Source organism: Poeciliopsis prolifica, unplaced genomic scaffold (genome assembly GCF_027474105.1).
Source record: "Poeciliopsis prolifica strain line A6 unplaced genomic scaffold, Auburn_PproV2 SCAFFOLD030, whole genome shotgun sequence".
Classification (NCBI taxonomy): Eukaryota; Metazoa; Chordata; class Actinopteri; order Cyprinodontiformes; family Poeciliidae; genus Poeciliopsis; species Poeciliopsis prolifica.
This window is the reverse complement of record NW_026562405.1, coordinates 2608988-2628020: the sequence shown is the minus strand read 5'-3', so window position 1 is coordinate 2628020 and position 19033 is coordinate 2608988. Positions and strand designations below refer to the sequence as shown.

Genomic DNA, 19033 nt, shown 5'->3' with positions numbered 1-19033 from the left:
CGTTTTTCTACCACACTTCCTCCTCCCACTTAACTTTCCATCAATGTGTTTAATTATTATTGTTAACAAATATGAAGTCAGAGGTCTTTCCCATAATTTGAATTTATTTACTTTAAATTGAATACTGCACATTAGCATTAATTATTACCAAAATAAGTAAAAAGCTCTTGAAAAATACTCCTTTTGAGTATACTGACTTGTTAAATAGCTAAAATAATTCAACTTTTTAATTATATTGACTTGCCCCAAATAGTAATCGCATTGCAGCACTAATTCAAAACCATACAAAAATTAAGCAAACGAAGACGAAAATCTTCTGTAAATTATTTATAGCTGCAAAATGTGTAACAAACTGTTTTCATAAATACAGGCATTTGACGAAGAATAATCTAAAAAAGTTCACTTTCTATCACACAAATAGTTTTTCATAAAAATAAAAAGAAATAGACAAACTGAAGTGAGTCCAACACCAATGGTATTTTATAAATTTGCATATATCAAAATATTAACCAAAATTAAATTTATCTTTTAAAATAAAATGATAACTTATAGAAAGAACAGTTCCAAACTTTTCTTCAAATAAACTGCTATACATGGACAAACTTGCATTGTTTAACAATTGCTAACCACACCATATTGTGTGGAGGACAGAAAAAAACAAACAAATAAGAGCTAAAAGTTGGGTTGAGTCGAGAGAGCAGCAAACCCATTTTGTTCCTTGTATAAATTAGTGTTTTTTAAACCTGAGTCAGAAAATCAATGCAAAATTTTAGTTAATTATTCTGAAAAAGTAGATAATTTGCAAGTAGTTTAAATCTACAGAAAAAACTAGTGACTGAAAAGAAAGCTGACAAAAAAGAGGCTCCTTCAATCGTTTTCTCTGCATTCAGTCGAGCTTTGCTCATTGATAGCTGTAGGGGGTCTTATTATTAGGAAAGGCAAAAAGGAGCCACTGCCAAATAAAAAGGCCAATTATTGACTGCAATCTTCTGTTCTCAGACTCACAGCCATCTCTTCCTTTCATTCACACCACCAAAACTGTACAAAAACATGAACAATATAATAAATTCAGACATCACTCGTGCTTATCACAATGCCTTAAATAAATGCAGCTTGTGCTGCAGTGTGAGCAAACCCAGACAGAGCAGAACTCGCTCTCGCAGCTCAGGTTTCTTTTGTAAACTGGGTTTCTTTCTCAGACTTAATCTGGTGGAGGCAAAATCATAATTTAGCAAATAAAGGAGAAGCTAAACGATGGTAATGTAAGGCTGATAAATGTTTTTTTTTTTTTTTAACCAAAACTCTTTAGCTTCCTGGTAGCACATTAGAAGTGCAAATTATTTGTTTGGAGGGAGAACAAGTAAAACATGACTATAATCCACATAATCTTTCCAAAGACAAAAAAAAAAAGCACAGGATGACCCAGTGTGGTGGATATGTGTACTTTCTTTCTCTATTCACACCTGCACAGACGAGCACAAGGTCCATGTCATTACATAAGAACTGGATCTGTTTTATTTTTTTTTGTTGGCGGACGGAGCAGTCCAGTAGTGCTGAGAAGGCTGTGTCACAGTGCAACCAGTGCTCTGTGCTGCTAGTGCTTTGAGCTCAAGTTACACACATTTTCTGCTAGGAGTCTTTCAGCATGTTAATGCGTGCAAAGATCTTGAGTGCAGGTCCGAGCTTAATGTTCATAGTGCTCATCAGATGGTCCTCCTTCAACAGGAGCAACGCCTGTCCGTCAATCTCCTGAGAGCGAAACTCGTCGGCGATCTCCTGACAACCTGTCCGGATGGCAGAGAAACGCATTAAAAACACAATTCCAGGAGGCAGGAGTTCATGAATCTCCCTGCTTTAGCACTACCAACCTGGCAGAGAACGGATGAACTCATAAACTTCTTCCACGTTCCACTTGGTGGGGTCGTTGGGTAAAAAGCGTTCGTTAAGTAAGGCATCGTCTCTTCCGGCGCAAGCCTCTGGCTCTGAGGTCCTGCTCGGTTGCCGGCGGACGGGGACTTGGACTGAGGCTGGAGCGGGAGCACGAGGTCCAGAGCTGGCCGCCGACATGGGAGACGGCGGCTCTTCGTAGCTGGACATGTCTGAACATGGGCTGGACTCCTCCTGGCTGGGTTGAGAGGCGTGTGGCGAGGAAATAGAGCCTCCCTGGGTCTGCTGTGGTCGTGGCGGGGACATTTTCTGAGCAGGAAAAAAATTCATCAAGTGATGTAGTTCAATGAGAAAACTAAACTAAGCGGGATTCAAACTTACAACACAACTAACAATTGCTAGTTAGTTAGTTGTGTTGTAGATATTTGGATGGATAACTGCCTCAAAGATTTAGGTGTTGAATTCTTTGACTAACTACATGAGGCATAAGTTCTGTCAAGTAAACATTTGCGTATTTCAGCAGTAATACGCAGAGGTTCTGGGTCCACTTAATTCTTTTTTCTCTATTTATAAGATGTGAAGTGACCAGAAAATCCCAGACTGATCACCAATAAAGGTCGCTTTAAATTTCACAGCATTTAATGACCTATTAAGACCGGGGGACACAATCAGTTCATTCGAAGTTTATAAAATTGAAAGGTGCAAAAAGTAGAAGGGTATAAAGCATGTTGTGAAGTAGTTCTAAAAGTTTTATGAGGGAAAAATACACTGAGTCTTTTTACCTGCTTCTTAGCTTCTATGCTAGAGCGACTGTTAGGTCTTTTACGCCAGCGATTTGTTGTTTTGTTCTTCTCTGGCCGGAAAAGTCCGACCCGTTTTGTGCAGCCCACATTGTACCTGTTCAAAAAGAGATTACACTTAATACATTATTAGTTTTGTCCTAATACAAAACTGAATAGGTTCATAGTTTGCATACACTGCATAAAAGAAAAAAAAACAAAAACATTTTTTCACTGCCTGATTAAATTTTTCCTGTTTCAGTTTAGTTAAGTTTATGTCAATTTGTCAAATATCTGAATTTTTTTAAACACTCATGCACATCTGACCTTTACTATTAGAGTGAAACTGAAGACCCGTTTTAGTAATATTTTTATTATATTGTCTACATAGATTCTTCATACCCAACAATGAACTGAATGGCTGTAACACATAATGGTGGGTTGAAGTTATGGCAACAATATATTTATGCCTCTTAAAAGCCTCAAAACATAGTCCAAAACTAGTAACCACTGTGGTTATGGGTTTGCATGTTCTGGAGCACCACAATTCACTTACTGATGCTTTGATTCATTTTTATTTTTCCATAATATAATACAAGTAAGCAGATGTACCTTAAAATACATCTACAGCTGTGCCTTGAAGTTTTATCAGAACCTTGATGCCATGACAACACCACCAGGAGATTTCTCATTTTATTTAAAGAAACAGTTAACTTGTTGTATCATCACCATCAGACTTTAAGGAAAATTTTAAAAATAAAATTTTTTCTAAGATGATATGTCAGACAGTGTTAATTAACAGGGTCTGCATATTTTATGCTATACATTAACATCTATCAAAAATATTTTCGGAGTTTATACGTCAATTTGGCAAATATTTAGCTAACTTACCTTTTTGCACAAACCACTGAGCAGAACCTTTTTGAACCCTTGAAAGTGTATGCAAAGTCCACCCAGCCACAGTACTCACAGGTCAGCTTGGGTTCTTCTTTTTCTGTGCAGAAATATGCAGCATAAGTAAAACTGCCAGTTGTCAATTAACAGATTCACGCTTTAAAAATTGATGTCTGGATTCTGTCATCAAAATCATACTGAAAAGTATAGTTTTTGAGTTCAAATACCTGATATTTGAATTCCTTTTGAGTTTACAATAAACTGTTTACAAATACAAACACTGAGTAACGAGCAGACATGAAATCGGATGCAACATCCTCTGGTGAGAGGAAGTCGTATTATTCAGCATGTTGCTTCATATTGGCTGGGAGCCACATCCAGGGTAATTGGGTTGGTGAGGAGATGCATATGCATGAAATTAGGCAGGTAGAAGAGCCTCCGTTCTATTTATGACACGGCAGCAAGCAGCAGGTGAACCGAACTGCCACCATTGTGTGCCTGATTTCACAAATTTCACGCCTTTCTTGAAGATGTACGCAGGAAACGTGGGAACAGAGAGTGGGATAATCCACTGCTGTAACAGGATAAACCAACACAAATAAAAGTAGACAAACTGTTCAGCTTTAATCTGTTTGGTCTCACCTGGCTGGTTCATGTCCTCGGGCTCTGAGTCAGTGTTTGCTGCATTGCTGACGGGAGTTTTGTCGGGGTCTGAGGACAGCTGATGATCCAGTTTCTTTGGGCTGTCGATGAGAATTGGCAGACGCTCCACCTGGAGTCAGAATTAAAACCTTCACAAAATGGAGCTACATGAAGAAGTGCATTTTTCAGGAATGAAACAGAAACAGAGATCAGTAAAACCTGGTGACTGCTGAGTATTTGACAATGGTAACACTATGCTTAGTCGACCACAAAACTCATCTGACCTGCACATCAAGCAGAAACTATGGACTACTATCAAGAGCAAATTGAAACACACTTGACTTCCTCACAGATTGCCTCTATGCCACACTGTATTATGAAGTTGCCATTGCAAAATGAATAATCGAATCCAATTAAAAAATATTTCATTTATCCAAAAGGAAAATTAAATGTTATCATAAAGAGTTACTATGGAAGTTGATGCTGCAGGCAGCATCAACTTCTCCAGAAGCAGTCACTGTTGCCCTGTATCTGAAGACATGTTTGACTGAACACTGTTGCTGTATAACAGCTTCATGATAGTCATGATATACCAACAGCTCAGTTTTCAGGTTTTCAAAGGCGGCATGCTGTGGATGATCCAATCCCTTGTTAGTAAGCACTGCTAATCAATGTTATTTACCTCTTTAAATTTGTCTCTGTCTTGCTGACCAGCTAGTTTAACCATACAGTCAGAGTTTGGGATATGATCTTTGCTCATCATAATCAATGAAGGAGATGTTTTGAACTTCCTCTTTGGTCCTGCTTTGCATCCATAAAGTCTCCTGTTCAGAGTTCAGGTTTAGAGCTTCTGAGATGCTAATTAGCTGGTTCCAGTTGTAAAAACAATGCCTTCTTCCCACAGTTATGCATCATAGCAACTGTCCAAAGGTTAAAAAATAAGGGCACAAATATAGTCACACAGCAGCAAAACAAAACTAAGATAGAACTAGATGCAGCCAGTATGTGCATTTCAGTATATGCAATCAATAAAGTACTGGCTGATAGTGTATATTATGTATTGCAGATTGTTTGCAATTGGCTGATATATCTGTATTAAAATCACTTTTTCATATCAGTTTGATTCAAGTTTCTTATTTTCTGATCAACTAGATCTGATAACCTAAAATGAACATACATAAATGCATTAAAAAATAACACTAAAAAGAATATATTCAAGCTTCAGTTTTTTAATCAAAGTACTAAATCATAATTGAAATATAAATTTTCAATTATATTATAACTTATTAAAATCCACCTGTTGTCTTATCAGCAATATTAAAGTCGAGCATCCAGTGACTTTCATCCTGATGCTCAAAGCAACGTATACAGTTTATTTCCATTACCGTACAAGCTGATGGTTTCAATATTTTAACATTTTTGTTTTCATAAGTTAATCCAGAAATAACATTTTAGCAGAAGTGGGTCAAAAATATATCGGCAGAGGTATTTACACTCACTGTCCAGAAGGAGGCAGACAATGTAAAGACTTTGAATCATTGTCCAATAGAATTTACACTTTTTAAAGTAGTTTAAAAAAATTTTCACTATGCAATAAAGTTACAGAGATATTTACCAATTCTAAAGACAAAGCATAAACTTTAAAGTACGTGACAGATTAGGAACGAGTTTTTAAAATCTTCGTAGGAAGTAAATGGTGCAGGCAGTTAAGCTTGTACACCTCCATCCATCTGCATTCTGCCACCAACACAGGCCCTCATCTCCCTTTAATTAAAGACTGATTCAAGCCGCCACTGTGAGCTGTCACTACAAGCACCAACAGAGGGTTCGTGTTAGCCTGCTGACAGCTCCCTGCAGGCATGTACACTGGAGAGCGTGCCGGCTCTTGGTTGTTTACCATGTTTCTCTGCCAGTAAATCTGAGGTCGGGGGCACTTACACACACAGGGAACGGCTCGGCTCCCTCCTGGATGACGAAGCCTTCGATGACATGCGTGAGAACCTGGGGCTTGACTATGGCCTGCGGAGGTTTGTTCTCTCCATTTTGCGGAGTGCTGCCCGTCACAGTGGGTGCCTCACTCTCATTTCCAGAGGTCATGGCCGGAGGTGGGGTCCCAGGTGTTGTAATTGGCCTCTTGGCTGAGCTCCCTCCTGAACAGAGAAAAGGACACATATCACGTTTTAGGTGAAATAGCAGAGAAATGTTTACGTTTTAAATTGGATTACAGACTTGGGGATAACAAAAAAAAAAAAAAAAAAAGAAAAAGAAAAAAGAAAAGTCAAAACAGCAGATGGATTGTTTCAGAAATGTTAAAAAGCACCACAGCACATATAAGTGGGTTTGGTATGACACCACTGGAACACATTTGATATGTCATCGAGGAATGAAAGTTGTTTGTTAGTTTTTGTTTTTAAAGACCAGCTTAATATTAATTATATCTCAGCATTGAATGAAAAATTGAGCATAAGTACTAAATATAGTATATTACCTAGAAGACTTGCATTGTAATATTTCTTAAAAGATTAAGTTTTCTCCTTTAATAACGATCACGGATATTTATAAGCTTTCATTTAGCAATTTAATAAAATTCCTGATATTGCTTGGATAAATATGATCAAAATAAGTGCTCTTGCTCACGGAGGCAAAACCTTCAGATTTTTTAAAACCGCAGAATAATCTGATATTAACGTAAATGACGTCATCTTGTTGTTATTGACGTTACAAACAAGCATCACCATGGCATTGTGTATTAGCCTGATCGTCAGATCCACCTGCTTGCTCATTAAAACATCGCTTCCGGCGGTAAAAGTAAACTTTTATCATGATTAACAATTAAATGAACAATAAGCACGCAGTTATCTCCATCCCACCATTTGAGTCGTGCTGATGAAAGCTGTGTTTATCGGATGAAAAAGCCACACAAGCGAAAGTAAACATCATGATCCCGTCACCCTACAGTCACTGGCGCTGAATGAGTTTTCTTACCGCGCAACTTCCGCGCTGTTCAGACGGAAAACATGTGCCGTTTTGTGAGTTTTGTAGTTCTAATGATCCGACTGAGAGCAACACACGGAGCAGCTGCACAGACCGAGAGCGACTGAAAGCTGCTGCAGCGGCGCTTCTTCACACCCCGCTAATGAAAAGTCTGAAAACAGGACCCGCCTCCGCCGTTTCCTCCCACAGCCCCTCCAGTTCAAGCTGCAGAGATCAACACTTTTCCACCGGGAAGCACCGAGCAAACAACCTTCACTTCCAGACTAAACAACTAAAATGTTTTTTCGATTCCAAGACTCCAGTGAGCAGGGCCGTAAACAGGGCTTAAAAGTAAATGAGACCCCTGCCCTAAATCCCCACCCCACCAAATAACACAAATGTCTTCAACTCTTGAGAAGGAGAGAAGAATACATTTCCCTGATGAAAAATGTCACTACTTGTGTGCTGAATCACTGACGAATCCAAGTAACTTAAATATATTTAATAATAAACTCTAAATATGTTTTAGATGAAGCTTCTGTCACTCCACTCATTAAAAATGAATAAAATAAAACACAATTCTGACAACTGAAAAATACTTGGAAGCACATTTAAGTTCTTTATTTCACTGGATCTTTAGTATGTTAATCCAAGCTGCAATCACAAAGAACACCAATCTCTTTTTCAAATAGATTCAAAATTCAGTGAAAGAAACTGTTTAACTCAAAGGGACTTGTAATTCTTATCCAAGTATCTTCACAGAGTTGTTGTGGGTGATGATGCTGTGGACAGGACAGATATACAGTAGCAGTCAGTCTTACAACAAAACCGAACAGACCCCCGACTGAAGACTGTTGCCATAGGATGGTCTCATGACTATCATGACATGCTAACAACTCAATTTCTGGGTGGCAGAGATGCTGTTCCACAGAAACATGTCCTGGATGACACCATCAGTTATTAGAGAAACACTGCTAATCCACCTTACTGCTTCTCTTTAAATCTTTGCCTGACTGTATGGTTGGAAAGCTGGGCAGAGAGATGATGGAGGAGGGTATATATGATCTTTATCCATCATAATCAATACAAGAGATGATTTCAACTTCTTCTTCTCTTCATTGGTGCAGCTCTGCATTCAGAAAGCCACTTTTTCCAACTTTTTTGGGACTTGGGATCAACGTTCTGGAATTATTTGAGCTTTTGAGACGCTAATTAGCTGCTCCCAGTTTTAAAAGCAATACTTTTTTGCCACAGTTATGCATCATAACAATTATCCGAAAGTAAAAATATAAGAGCAAAAATTATCTCAGCTCAACTATGCAAACACGCATTCTCTCAACCTAAATAAAATTATGACCAAGAGTCAACAACAAAAAAGAAACAAAGCTACTCCAACATAATGCCACAGCGAACAGCAACTTTACAAATATATTTTATCAAGTTTTGACTGCTATTATACAGAAAGATAAAATTCTTGAAACATTTTGTCTCAGCAAACCAATACTTGACTGCACAATATTGGCAAACTGGATTGTCAATAATACTGCAAAACTGATTCAAAATCTGTTTCACCCTCTTTGCATCATCTCTGTCAAGTATGAACATCTAGCATGAGGCTCCCTCCAACTGGGTGAATAACTTTGCATGCAAAGTGTGCATTCATGACATCTGTGGAAAAAAAACAAATATTACACTCCAAGCAATATTTTGTAATATGTTTAACTGGATGATATATTGTGCAACTCCTCATTAGTTAAAAACATTTACGTGCTATGCTTTCCATTTTTAACATTGCTTGGCATTGGTACACACACAAGGGTGCTAACGAAGATCCCAAGGAGAAAAATTGCAGAAAGTTAACTAAAAAGGTTGTACAATCATAAAAGTTGATATCCAAAATTAAAAAAAGCAGTTTGGGATCTGTGAATGGAAGTAAGCTATTTGACAAAATCATCATCATCTTTGCATAATGTTAATAAACTACTGACCACCTTGTATCTGAATTATCCATCTAAAAAAATGAAGTAGTTCACATTTAGCACAAAATGAAGCAACTCCAACACTGCAGCAAGTCTTTTTTTGGCTGATGAAGTTGAATATCTGGGGCTTTCTACATAAAAGCAGTTAAATGTGTTTAACTGAATTATACATGCAGCTCTTTGGATTTCACACACATTATTCAAAGATATAAAATCCACTCTTGCAAAATGGAAAGAAAAAAAAAAACATGACTCAAGCAATCAACTGCCCCTATAATATATTGCTGAAGCAAACCCAAACTTACATGTTAGAGAGGCAAATGTGGATTTGCCTCTCTGACATTCATAAAAGTAATAATCCATTTGAGATCTGGGCTCCTATTTGGAGAAAAAAAAGATTTCTTTGAAATCTTGATGTAAATCATTTATTATATATATATATATATATATATATATATATATATATATATAATATATATTATATATATATATATATATATATATACTCAAGCAAAACTTATAAGCACCAGTAGGACACCCCCATTTCAATTTTAACCTAAAAACATCATGCACAAAAACAGAATAATTTCTGACTGAAAACCTTTTAAAAGACAAGTAGCAGCTTATTGGGAAAAGTTTTAGCTATCATAGTAAATTCTGCTGAGCTTTTACCTTGTGTCGAAACAGATGGGGCCGCAGCGTTAACTTTGGGCTGTTCTCCAGGCTTGAAAGGCTGTGATGGAGAAGACGCAGGTCGTTGCTGCTGCTGCTGCTGTTGTTGTTGTTGTTGAGTGGACGGGGTTTGACTTGTTTCCCTAACTACTAATGAGGTTGGCTTATCTTTACTGTCTTGGACAGGTCGTGAGGTCTAAAAGAGGCAGAAAGAAGGATTGCAAATATGACAACAGAAAGTAAGAGAGCGAAACTCTTGGAGAACGAAAATCCACAAGTAGAATATTACAACAAGAATCTCATGACCCATAAGATTTCAGTGACTTTTACCCCCAAAACGTGTGTCTTGAAGAAGAAAGGCAGACTGTGTGATGTAGCAACAGCAGGTTTTTGTTTCTCTTGTTAGCACTTTTAAGTTGACACATTTTAGAATGGGCACAATAAAAAAAATCTTTCCAGATGAAAAGTATCACTTTAGAAATGAATGTAGAATGTTACGATAATCTATAGTTGATTATTTATGACAGTGAGTGAGGGATATTTGCCATAACACGGAACTCCTCCATCTCGTTTGTGTAAAAATTTATTTTTCAACATAAATAAAAAGACCCATGACATTATTACATAAGGTGTTTCCATAGAAAATTTGCATATAGAGAAGGGTACAAAAAACATGAGGGAAGGAGCAAAAGACAGGAAGGAAGGAGGGAAGTAATAAAATATATGAAAGATTGAAGAAAGACAAGGAAGTAAGGAAATATTAACACAAGTAGGGACAGAAAAAGGGAAGGGCAAGGAAGGAAGGACATTTGGAAGAGTAAAAAGACAAAAGGAAGAGAGAGTGAAAGTTAGGACACTTCAGAAGTTAGATACAAGGAAGGAAGGTCACAAACAAGTAAAAGACATGAGGGAGGGATAAGACTAGACAATGTTAGTAATCAGTCTTAAAATACAATTTTTTATACTGTATTTCTCTTTCCATACAAATCCAGATTTGGGAAATATCCAAATTAACATCATACTTTTTTACACAATTTCAGACTGCGTGGGACCCTAATAACAGTTTATCTAGAGTCAGAACGAAAACCATCACATACAACCAGAGGATTAGCTGTTTGTGGAATTTATTTTTTGCATTATTAGAAAAGTAAATTATTACCACATATGATTTTTACATAATGTGGTAATGGAAAGATCAATGCAAAAATAAAGTACATTTTCTTTTAGTTTCTCAAGGTTTACAAACCAGAATATAATGAAGATGACCTGGTCTATTCTAGGTTTAAAATTGTTTTAATCCAAAAATAGATTCCATGTTATTTGGACATTAGATTAATGGACAGCAGTGATTGCTTCTTCAAGTTCACTGACGACGTCTTTCCTCCCTGTCATTGAGTTGCTACACATCTGTCTGTTCCAGACTAAGATCTGATAAAGGTAATAATTTTCTGATCATTTCAAACCCTTAAACTGGTAGAGGGTGTAATTTGAGTTTTACCAAAATTGTACAATAAATAGTAAATAAATTAATCTCTCATTCTTTCACATGCAGAAGAAAAGGAACGTAATAAGTAAATAGTAATAAGTAATAAGGTTTAGATCTGCAAATTACATACCGCTGGCTGTATTTGCAGGTTGATGGCAGTGAGTTGGACTGGCTGGGCTTTGGCTTGGTTGAGTGGGGAGTGAAGAGCGTGGGAGCTGAGGGTGGAGTGGAAGATGGTGGCCTGCTGGCTGGGAGCAGAGGGCTGGTGAGGTGCAGGTTTGGGTAGAACAGGCACGGGGTGCTGTGACGGCTGAATGGAGGCAGTTTGCAGCAGCTGGCCAGTCGTCCTTTGGGAACCTTGGCTCTGTTGGACCACAAACTGCTGCTGCTGTTTGTGCTGCTGAACCAGCGAATGAGGTTGGATCTGGGTGTACGCTGGAAAAAGAACAACAGCTCCTTCAGGCACCTCTATTCTGTCCCAAGCATTAAGCACTTAAGTTTGTAGCAATTTAAAGGAAAAAGACTTCACTAACTTCGTATTATAATTTCTTCCATAGATATATTTGTTTCATATTAATATATAAAAAACTTGTTTTTACTTTTAAAAATGGGTTTAAAGCTTGTATACAAAGACACCTTACCTTTTCTCCCTTTATCTACAGGGCATTATCTACTACCTTTGATGAGTTGCAAAGCAATTACAGTTGAGAAAATGTGAGGAGGAAGAAAAAAGTGAATTGCAGCACTTTGCCTCAGGCTCAGACAGTGAAAAATATAGAGGTCTGTACAAACAATCTCATTTTGTAGTGCTGCCTTCACCTGTGTGCCCTCCTGTTGACAAGATGTAATAATAAGAGCATGTTGAAAGGTCCACCGACAAATCCAATGTTGGGTTTTGACCTGACCATTACCCACAAATTGTCTCAAAATGGCCTGTCAGCACCTGTCTGTGCATTGTAGGTGAAGAGACATCCTGAGCTCATAACTTGCCCTGAAGCCAGAGACACAGCACATCAATCTTGTATTGTGGCAACATGTGAAAATGGGATGGTGTTCTGCGGAAGTAGCCTCGGGCTGCTCTAATATTAGAAAGACCTTAGGAAGAAACCCGCTGAGCCAACTGTCCATGACACCTTTATAGTCTGTAGGCCCCAACTTCTCTCCCTCCACTTTGATCTCCAGCAAATCCCTCAGGAAACATTAAACCTAATAACCATGGTGCTACTACTAAACCCAATCAAGAAATGACTAACTATTCCAAAGTGCTGCTCAGTCACTCCTGCTGTACAACCTGTGTGAATATAGAGGTGTGCTGCATCATGTTGATAAACCTTCACAATAAATCTGAGAGTGGAAAATTGCCAAGTTAATCAGCAATTGTCCCAGATCCCCCTTATGCCACCCTCCTCTCTCTGTTCTTTTCACAATGCTTTGTGTGGGATCGGCTCCATCTGGTTTCAAAGTTCCCCTGTGAGGCATTAACCGCAGTCTGTATCCTGCTGTGGAAAATATAGATGGTTTTTTTTTCTTGTCCTATCCAACAGAGTTGGCATGTCTATTTGGGTACAATGGGCTGGAAAATGTTTTCTTTCTCACATGGTGAGACGGGGGAACCCGCTGACCGAAGATGGAAGTAGCTGTGGCGAACATGGAGAACCTTAAGTGAATATTTAGAATGAATTAGAGGAATATTACTGTGAGCTTAGCGCGGATGGATACAAACAACCGTGCTGCAAATAAATAGATATAGATGGTAACTTAAAATTGAAAGCAATGTAGAGCATAATGAACATCCAGCAGTTCTGTAGCAAAGCCCATGGAATACCAGCAATAACAAAAGCGTTTCTGTCTTTTAGAAAAAATATTATAAGTACAAATAGATATTTAGATAGTAATGTGATTTAACATATGTCTGTGATAAAGTGTATTTCATCTTAAAGGGATCCACGATTAGTTATAAAAATATACCTTATTTGGGATATATTTATTTTAGATGCAAAAATAATACAGTAATAATACTGTAGGTTATTAAGTTTTTCTAAATTTTAATAAAATATTGTCACAAGAATGCCGCTGCAATGCATTCTGGGTAAATGACATGTAACGCTCCAACTGCCTGGCCCCTCCACTCCAATAGATGGCGGTAATGTACATGTTGCTTGCCAACCGCCATTAAAAAAAAAAACAAAAAAACTGCATGGCTTCTCCAGACAAAACAGTGATGAGTAACAATATTTAACCTTTTTAATTTGAACCGGAGCTCTTTGAAACCCTAACCCTCCATGGGTAAAAAATATAACAAAAGATGTAAATTTTTGAAGTTCTAAGTTTTGGCGTATCACAAACAGCAATTGTTTTGGTAGGAGGAAAGTGGCAACATATTTAGGCGAACGACTAATCCTGGTTCTTTTTAAATTTGAGATTTAACCAGATAATTTCTTTTCGAGAAATGATTTGCAAACTAATAACAAACTGGTGGAAAGTTGTTGAGTTAACAAGATAGAATACACTGTGTGTTACATGTTCAACATGTAATGTTGAACATTACGTGTTCAACATTTAGTAACATCACAACAAAAATATTCATTCTGCTTCATTTTTTAATGCAAACAAGTGCATAATTGTGGAGTAAAATTACCTGCTTTTTTTTGTTTTTTTATAAATGAAAATCAGGTCTACATGTGTAGATGTCCCCTGAGAGTGATTGTGCAAAACCCCACCTCTCTGCCATTGCAGCTCAAAATCTTTTGGGTCATGTCTCTACCAGCTTTGCACATTTGGAGAGTAAAGTATCTGCTTTTTTCTTCTTTGCCAAAAAACCTCAAGCTTATAAGATTGATTAGATTTGTTTGACAGTGTCTAATCTCTAAATTTAAAGTTTTACCACTGATTTTCATTTGTAAATAGGTCTGGACTTTGACTGGATCATTTTAACACACATTTGAATTGATTTAAATCATCCCATCGTAACGCTTTCTGCATCAGTTTAATGTCTTTTGCAGCTGCTAACGGGTTTCCCATCAGGGTTGTCCTACATTTAACACCATCCATCTTACAATCAATGCTAACCAACTTCTCCTTCTTTGTCTTTTGTATGTGAGCCAAATAGTTGAATTTGGCCCAGTTTAGCCAAAGGAAATAGGACCTCTCTTCTTCCAACTCTCATACTTAGGCCAAAGCTCTGAAGTGCAAGATAATTTCACAAGAGGCTTCTTAGCTTTTTTTCTTATTAACACTGTTCTTGCCAACCTATCAGTTTAGATGGAAGGCAACTTCTTGGTAAGTTTGCAGTTGAACCAAACTTAACTTCCAGTTTTAAATGATGAATTAAACATGTGAGATGTTCAAAGCGTGGTATAGGATCATATAGGGTCCAACAGGGCTGAAAAAAAGACTATTTGTCAGATCCATCTGCGTCTGCTCCATCATTTTGGACTCTATGCCTGCCAACGGTCCATTTGCTTTGTGGGTCGTTTCCTTAATGTGGTTCACACACGTCAAAACAATACCCTGCCACTGGCCATTGATTATTTCTTCTCAAAACAAAGAGCGCCTGCAAGAACTGTTCTGGAATCAAACAGACGCTTGCTTAGTCACGAGATTCCCAGGCACTGTATGAGTAAAGTAGGAGGATTTCTGAATTGGTACCTGCCAGATTCAATCTGCTCTCTCAATATATTCTGACAACTCTGTCAAACCTTTAATGAGAAGTCTCAGAAGAGAAGCAAAAATTGATGTAAAAACCATCTCCCCTCGAATATTTTGGATTAATGTCTGCAATGATGCCGCTCCCGTCAAACGCCCACACACATGCAAATCATACAATCCATTTTATGCAGCAGTGAGTCCAACTCCCCTAAAAGGAGTATTTTAATAGCCATACAGTTGTACGGCTGTTGTGCAATGTCTGGAAACTGAGAACAGTATACATTCCATTCAGTATTGCAGCTCTGGAAAATCCCTGAGTTTCCACATTCTCATTGGCTGCCACATTAGCTTACTGTCATCAAACACCCGCAACCTACAACTACAACACAGCAACAGCAGGCAATGCAATACGATGGCTTAGTGTAAAGGACTCTGAAATCATGTTAGAGTTGGGGGAGAAAAACAAAACAAACAAACAAAAAAAAGACACATTACAAGAAACTGAGTCACTCTAAAAAGGCTGCTGGTGTGCAATTCCTAAAGATGTGATGATGGAGTATTTTCCAGTGTTTTTTTCTTGTCCAGTACAATCCATGTGTAATCTAATTATTTTGGTTGAAGCATTGCTGTTTTTGGACAATCATTTTCTCTGGTTTTGGATGCTGTGCAAATGGAAGGATTTTTGCATTTTGCGCTCACTTTTAACAGATGTGATGATGTATAACCATGGAAACAAAATTTTATATTTACATCCAGGAGCAGCAGATTAACATGTGAAAAGCTTAAACAATACCTGAACTATGACAAATCCCACAGGAGTTAAAAAGGATGTTTCATGGAAGCAGAGCAAGACCAAAGAGCAGAAAGAGAAGGGTACGAAATTCTTCACCGTGTTTGATGAATGCTTCTAAAAAGTACTAATGTTTCACCTATGAATACAAAAACAACATAGTTGAAGTGAAATGTTAACATTGCTGTCCGAGTGCATTTCTGCATAGAATATGTCCAAAAAACGTTGAGATGTGTCGTATGATTGGTCCGATTTTTCATACAATACAGTACGCTATGGGAAATAGTTCGACCCAAGCTTGGTATCGAAAAGAGACAGCGGATGAAGGAATTTTTTTTTTTTTTTGTGACATAACTAAGTCAATGGGAGCCAATTTTGATGCTTTGGATAAAGTATGGGAGAGCCTCAATATGATCTGTTTTTTTGTCAACCATCCAGGCCACTGACCCCTTCAAGTCGACTCTGCATTCCCAAAAGCAGAACTAAACACAGAGAAGCAGCATTCAGTTTCTATGCACCACAAATCTGGAACAAACTTCCATAAAACGGCTGAAATCAAGGCTAAACCCCCATCTGTTTAGAGCTGCCATTGATCAATAACCCCTGGAACATCATGAACTGTCATCTGTTTTCCATATCATCATTTTTCCTCATTTTTTTTGTGTTATTTTCCTTCTAATAATCCAAAACACTTTGTTGAAGTGTTCGCATGTTTCATTTCATCATCACATCTGCCTTGCCGTTGCTCCTGTTCACCGTATTAACTCCCCAGCATCTCATGTGCACACCTGTCCCTTGTGGCCTGCTGCCATGGCAACCCAAGTTCATTTCTTTTACCAGACAGCATGCAGCCAGATTTCCAGCTTCCATCCTCCCTTTCATTTTGCGTGAATCCATTACTGAAACAAAGCAATGCACAGTTGTGCACCGACATGCTCGGATAATCCAACTCCCACTCTTGTCACAATCCAAAAAAAGAAAACATGCGAACACGTTTGAGCGTTTGAGGTAGACGGTGACAATACTGTGCATTAACGCAGCATCTTTGTCTGCTGTGCACTTCAACTAATACATAAGATTTGGCCACTTGTGCACAAATGATACAACTAACTGTATATCTAAATAAACCCCTCTTAGATGAGAAAATGAATCTGAAAAGCATGACTTAATTTGATGTAACTGGCATCGTAACAAAAAAATATATCACTGCTAATAAACGTTTGGTTGCTTTTATGTGTTCCAGCCAGACTTTTCGGAACAAACTAAAACAACATCTACAACATGCCTTGTTTGCTATTTTAGTAAGTGAATGGATTTCTGGTGCAAGCCCTGACATGTCACAATCAAAGAAAACAGTGGAAACAAAAAAAGTCTTGATACTTTCTTACACAATCTTAATACAATTACAACATTGGACTTCTAGTGTGTATCTGACAGCTGCTTTCTTTAAGCCACATCTCACCCTGTCCTTACAGATTCAGACAGGAGAAACTGCCCTTTAGAGTAAACATGTAGTTTTAATAGTGCGTAAAATCAGCCATCTGATTCTCAGCCTCGAGTAACCTTTATTTTATTTAGGCTTTTATTTAGGCTTTATTTAGGTTTATTTTAGGCTTGAAAAGAACAGCAATTACAAAAAGTTGCATAAAGCAGTTACTAGGCAACTTAACATTTTAATGTACATGTCTGCAAACAAAAAGAACTTCCAATGACAAATTAAGTCCTTTTAAAAATAAATGGATACAAATAATATTCTGTGATAAAAGAAGATAAAATAAAGTTTGGATAGACTTTGATATTAGGTTTTAAAGAGAACCTCCACTTACCTGGTGCAATAAGAGGCTGAGCACTCACAGCTGTGATGCTGCGGCTCATATTTATAGCTCGAACTTCTGTGACCGCTTGACCATCTCCTTTCTTTCCTCCATCTGGTGGGCTGTCAGACGAACTGGACTTCACCCCTGAGGAGGTCTGGGTCCCTTGGCTGGGATTCTTGATGAGTGAAGCAGGCTGAATGGGTACCGGACTCTGCTTCAAGCTCAGTGGAAGGGTCTGAGTCTGAGAGGAGGACGTGGTCGCCCCCTGCTGGCCACGAATTGCCAAGTTCTGAACCTGGTTCTTAAGACATGAATGGACATTGAGCAAATTATTTCTGTATCTAATGTTTTTTAAGAACTCTGTTCTAAAAGGATGGCATAGAAAACAAGATATTCAGTCACTTTTTAAAGCTATTTAAACAATATGGTTTCATATTTAAAATCTTTATTATGTTAAACGTGGAAAAGTGTTAACTTCCTTTCATAAACAGTTTAACAAATATGATGTTAACTGACTGTAATGTTATTTATTATAATCCGGTAAAGTCAGTCTACCTGTGAGGAGGCTTGTGTGGTGCTCTCAGACTGAACAGCCGTTACTGTAGCAGCTGGGGTGAAGATGAGCTGTGGGGACAGGGGAACGGCCCGACTCAGACTCCTGGCCACCTGCACCAGGTTGCTCTGCTGAGCCTGCAAAGAGCCACACATTAAAATTTGATATCAGAATTAAACACTTAAATAAAAAATTTTAAAAAATCAGAAACTGCAAAATGGAGACAAAACCATAAGAAAAATGTTCTGTTTTCTTCTGGCTTTATTCTCCCTTTGTTCTCAAGGGTAAGAAACAACACAAATGTGTAATCATTTAAGCAGATATTAAGTGAATCTATGCATAGTCACATTTAAAGTAAATTATTTGATAGGGACAATGCACATTAATTAACATTTCTGCAAATGGAACAGAATTAGCCAAATGGCTATTTTTCATCCGTTGTCCCTGGATAATTCTCAATTTGTCTTTCTAAAAACAAACAAAGGCTACACAAATGAGATTAAAATGACTTAACCACAAACATTTTTGTCAAGAAATACAAACAAAAACAATTATTCCAAAACGTATAAGTAATTAAAACTAATTAATCCATCATGATGACAAAACAGTTGGTTGTCTGGTGTGGTTAGGAGTAGGTACTTATTATTCAAACTATTGGCAGATCTGATGTAATATGAACAGTTTTTTTTTATTAGACTATAAATGGTACATGCTCTGATTGTCTGATGGACAGAGATCATAGCTGAAACAGAAAAGCCCTTTTCCAGAGAGGAACACAATCATCCCAGCTGGCTCTTATTAATTGATATGCGATTGTGTGAGGAGGTTTGTGTGGCGCTCTCATTCTAAAATTCTAAAACACAATGTGGCAACTTGTCAGAATAGCTTTGACACATTCTGTGTAATTCAATTG

At 37.7% G+C, this 19033-nt stretch overlaps 1 protein-coding gene across 5 annotated transcripts in view; it reads right to left on the bottom strand.

Annotated features, from left to right (window-relative positions):
* Positions 1–314: 314 nt before the first annotated feature.
* Positions 315–19033, bottom strand: part of phc2b (polyhomeotic homolog 2b (Drosophila)) — a 33510-nt gene continuing 14791 nt past the window's right edge. For all 5 annotated transcript variants that reach the window (XM_055050087.1, XM_055050089.1, XM_055050090.1 and 2 more), the window contains 10 exons: positions 18123–18257; positions 17577–17868; positions 11443–11747; positions 9827–10022; positions 6141–6352; positions 4203–4332; positions 3558–3660; positions 2670–2784; positions 1869–2196; positions 315–1784 (listed from right to left, as the gene is read on the bottom strand). In XM_055050087.1, coding sequence (XP_054906062.1) covers positions 1630–1784; positions 1869–2196; positions 2670–2784; positions 3558–3660; positions 4203–4332; positions 6141–6352; positions 9827–10022; positions 11443–11747; positions 17577–17868; positions 18123–18257 — 1971 coding nt within the window. In that variant the 3' untranslated portion in view covers positions 315–1629. The remainder of the gene's footprint in view (positions 1785–1868; positions 2197–2669; positions 2785–3557; positions 3661–4202; positions 4333–6140; positions 6353–9826; positions 10023–11442; positions 11748–17576; positions 17869–18122; positions 18258–19033) is intronic.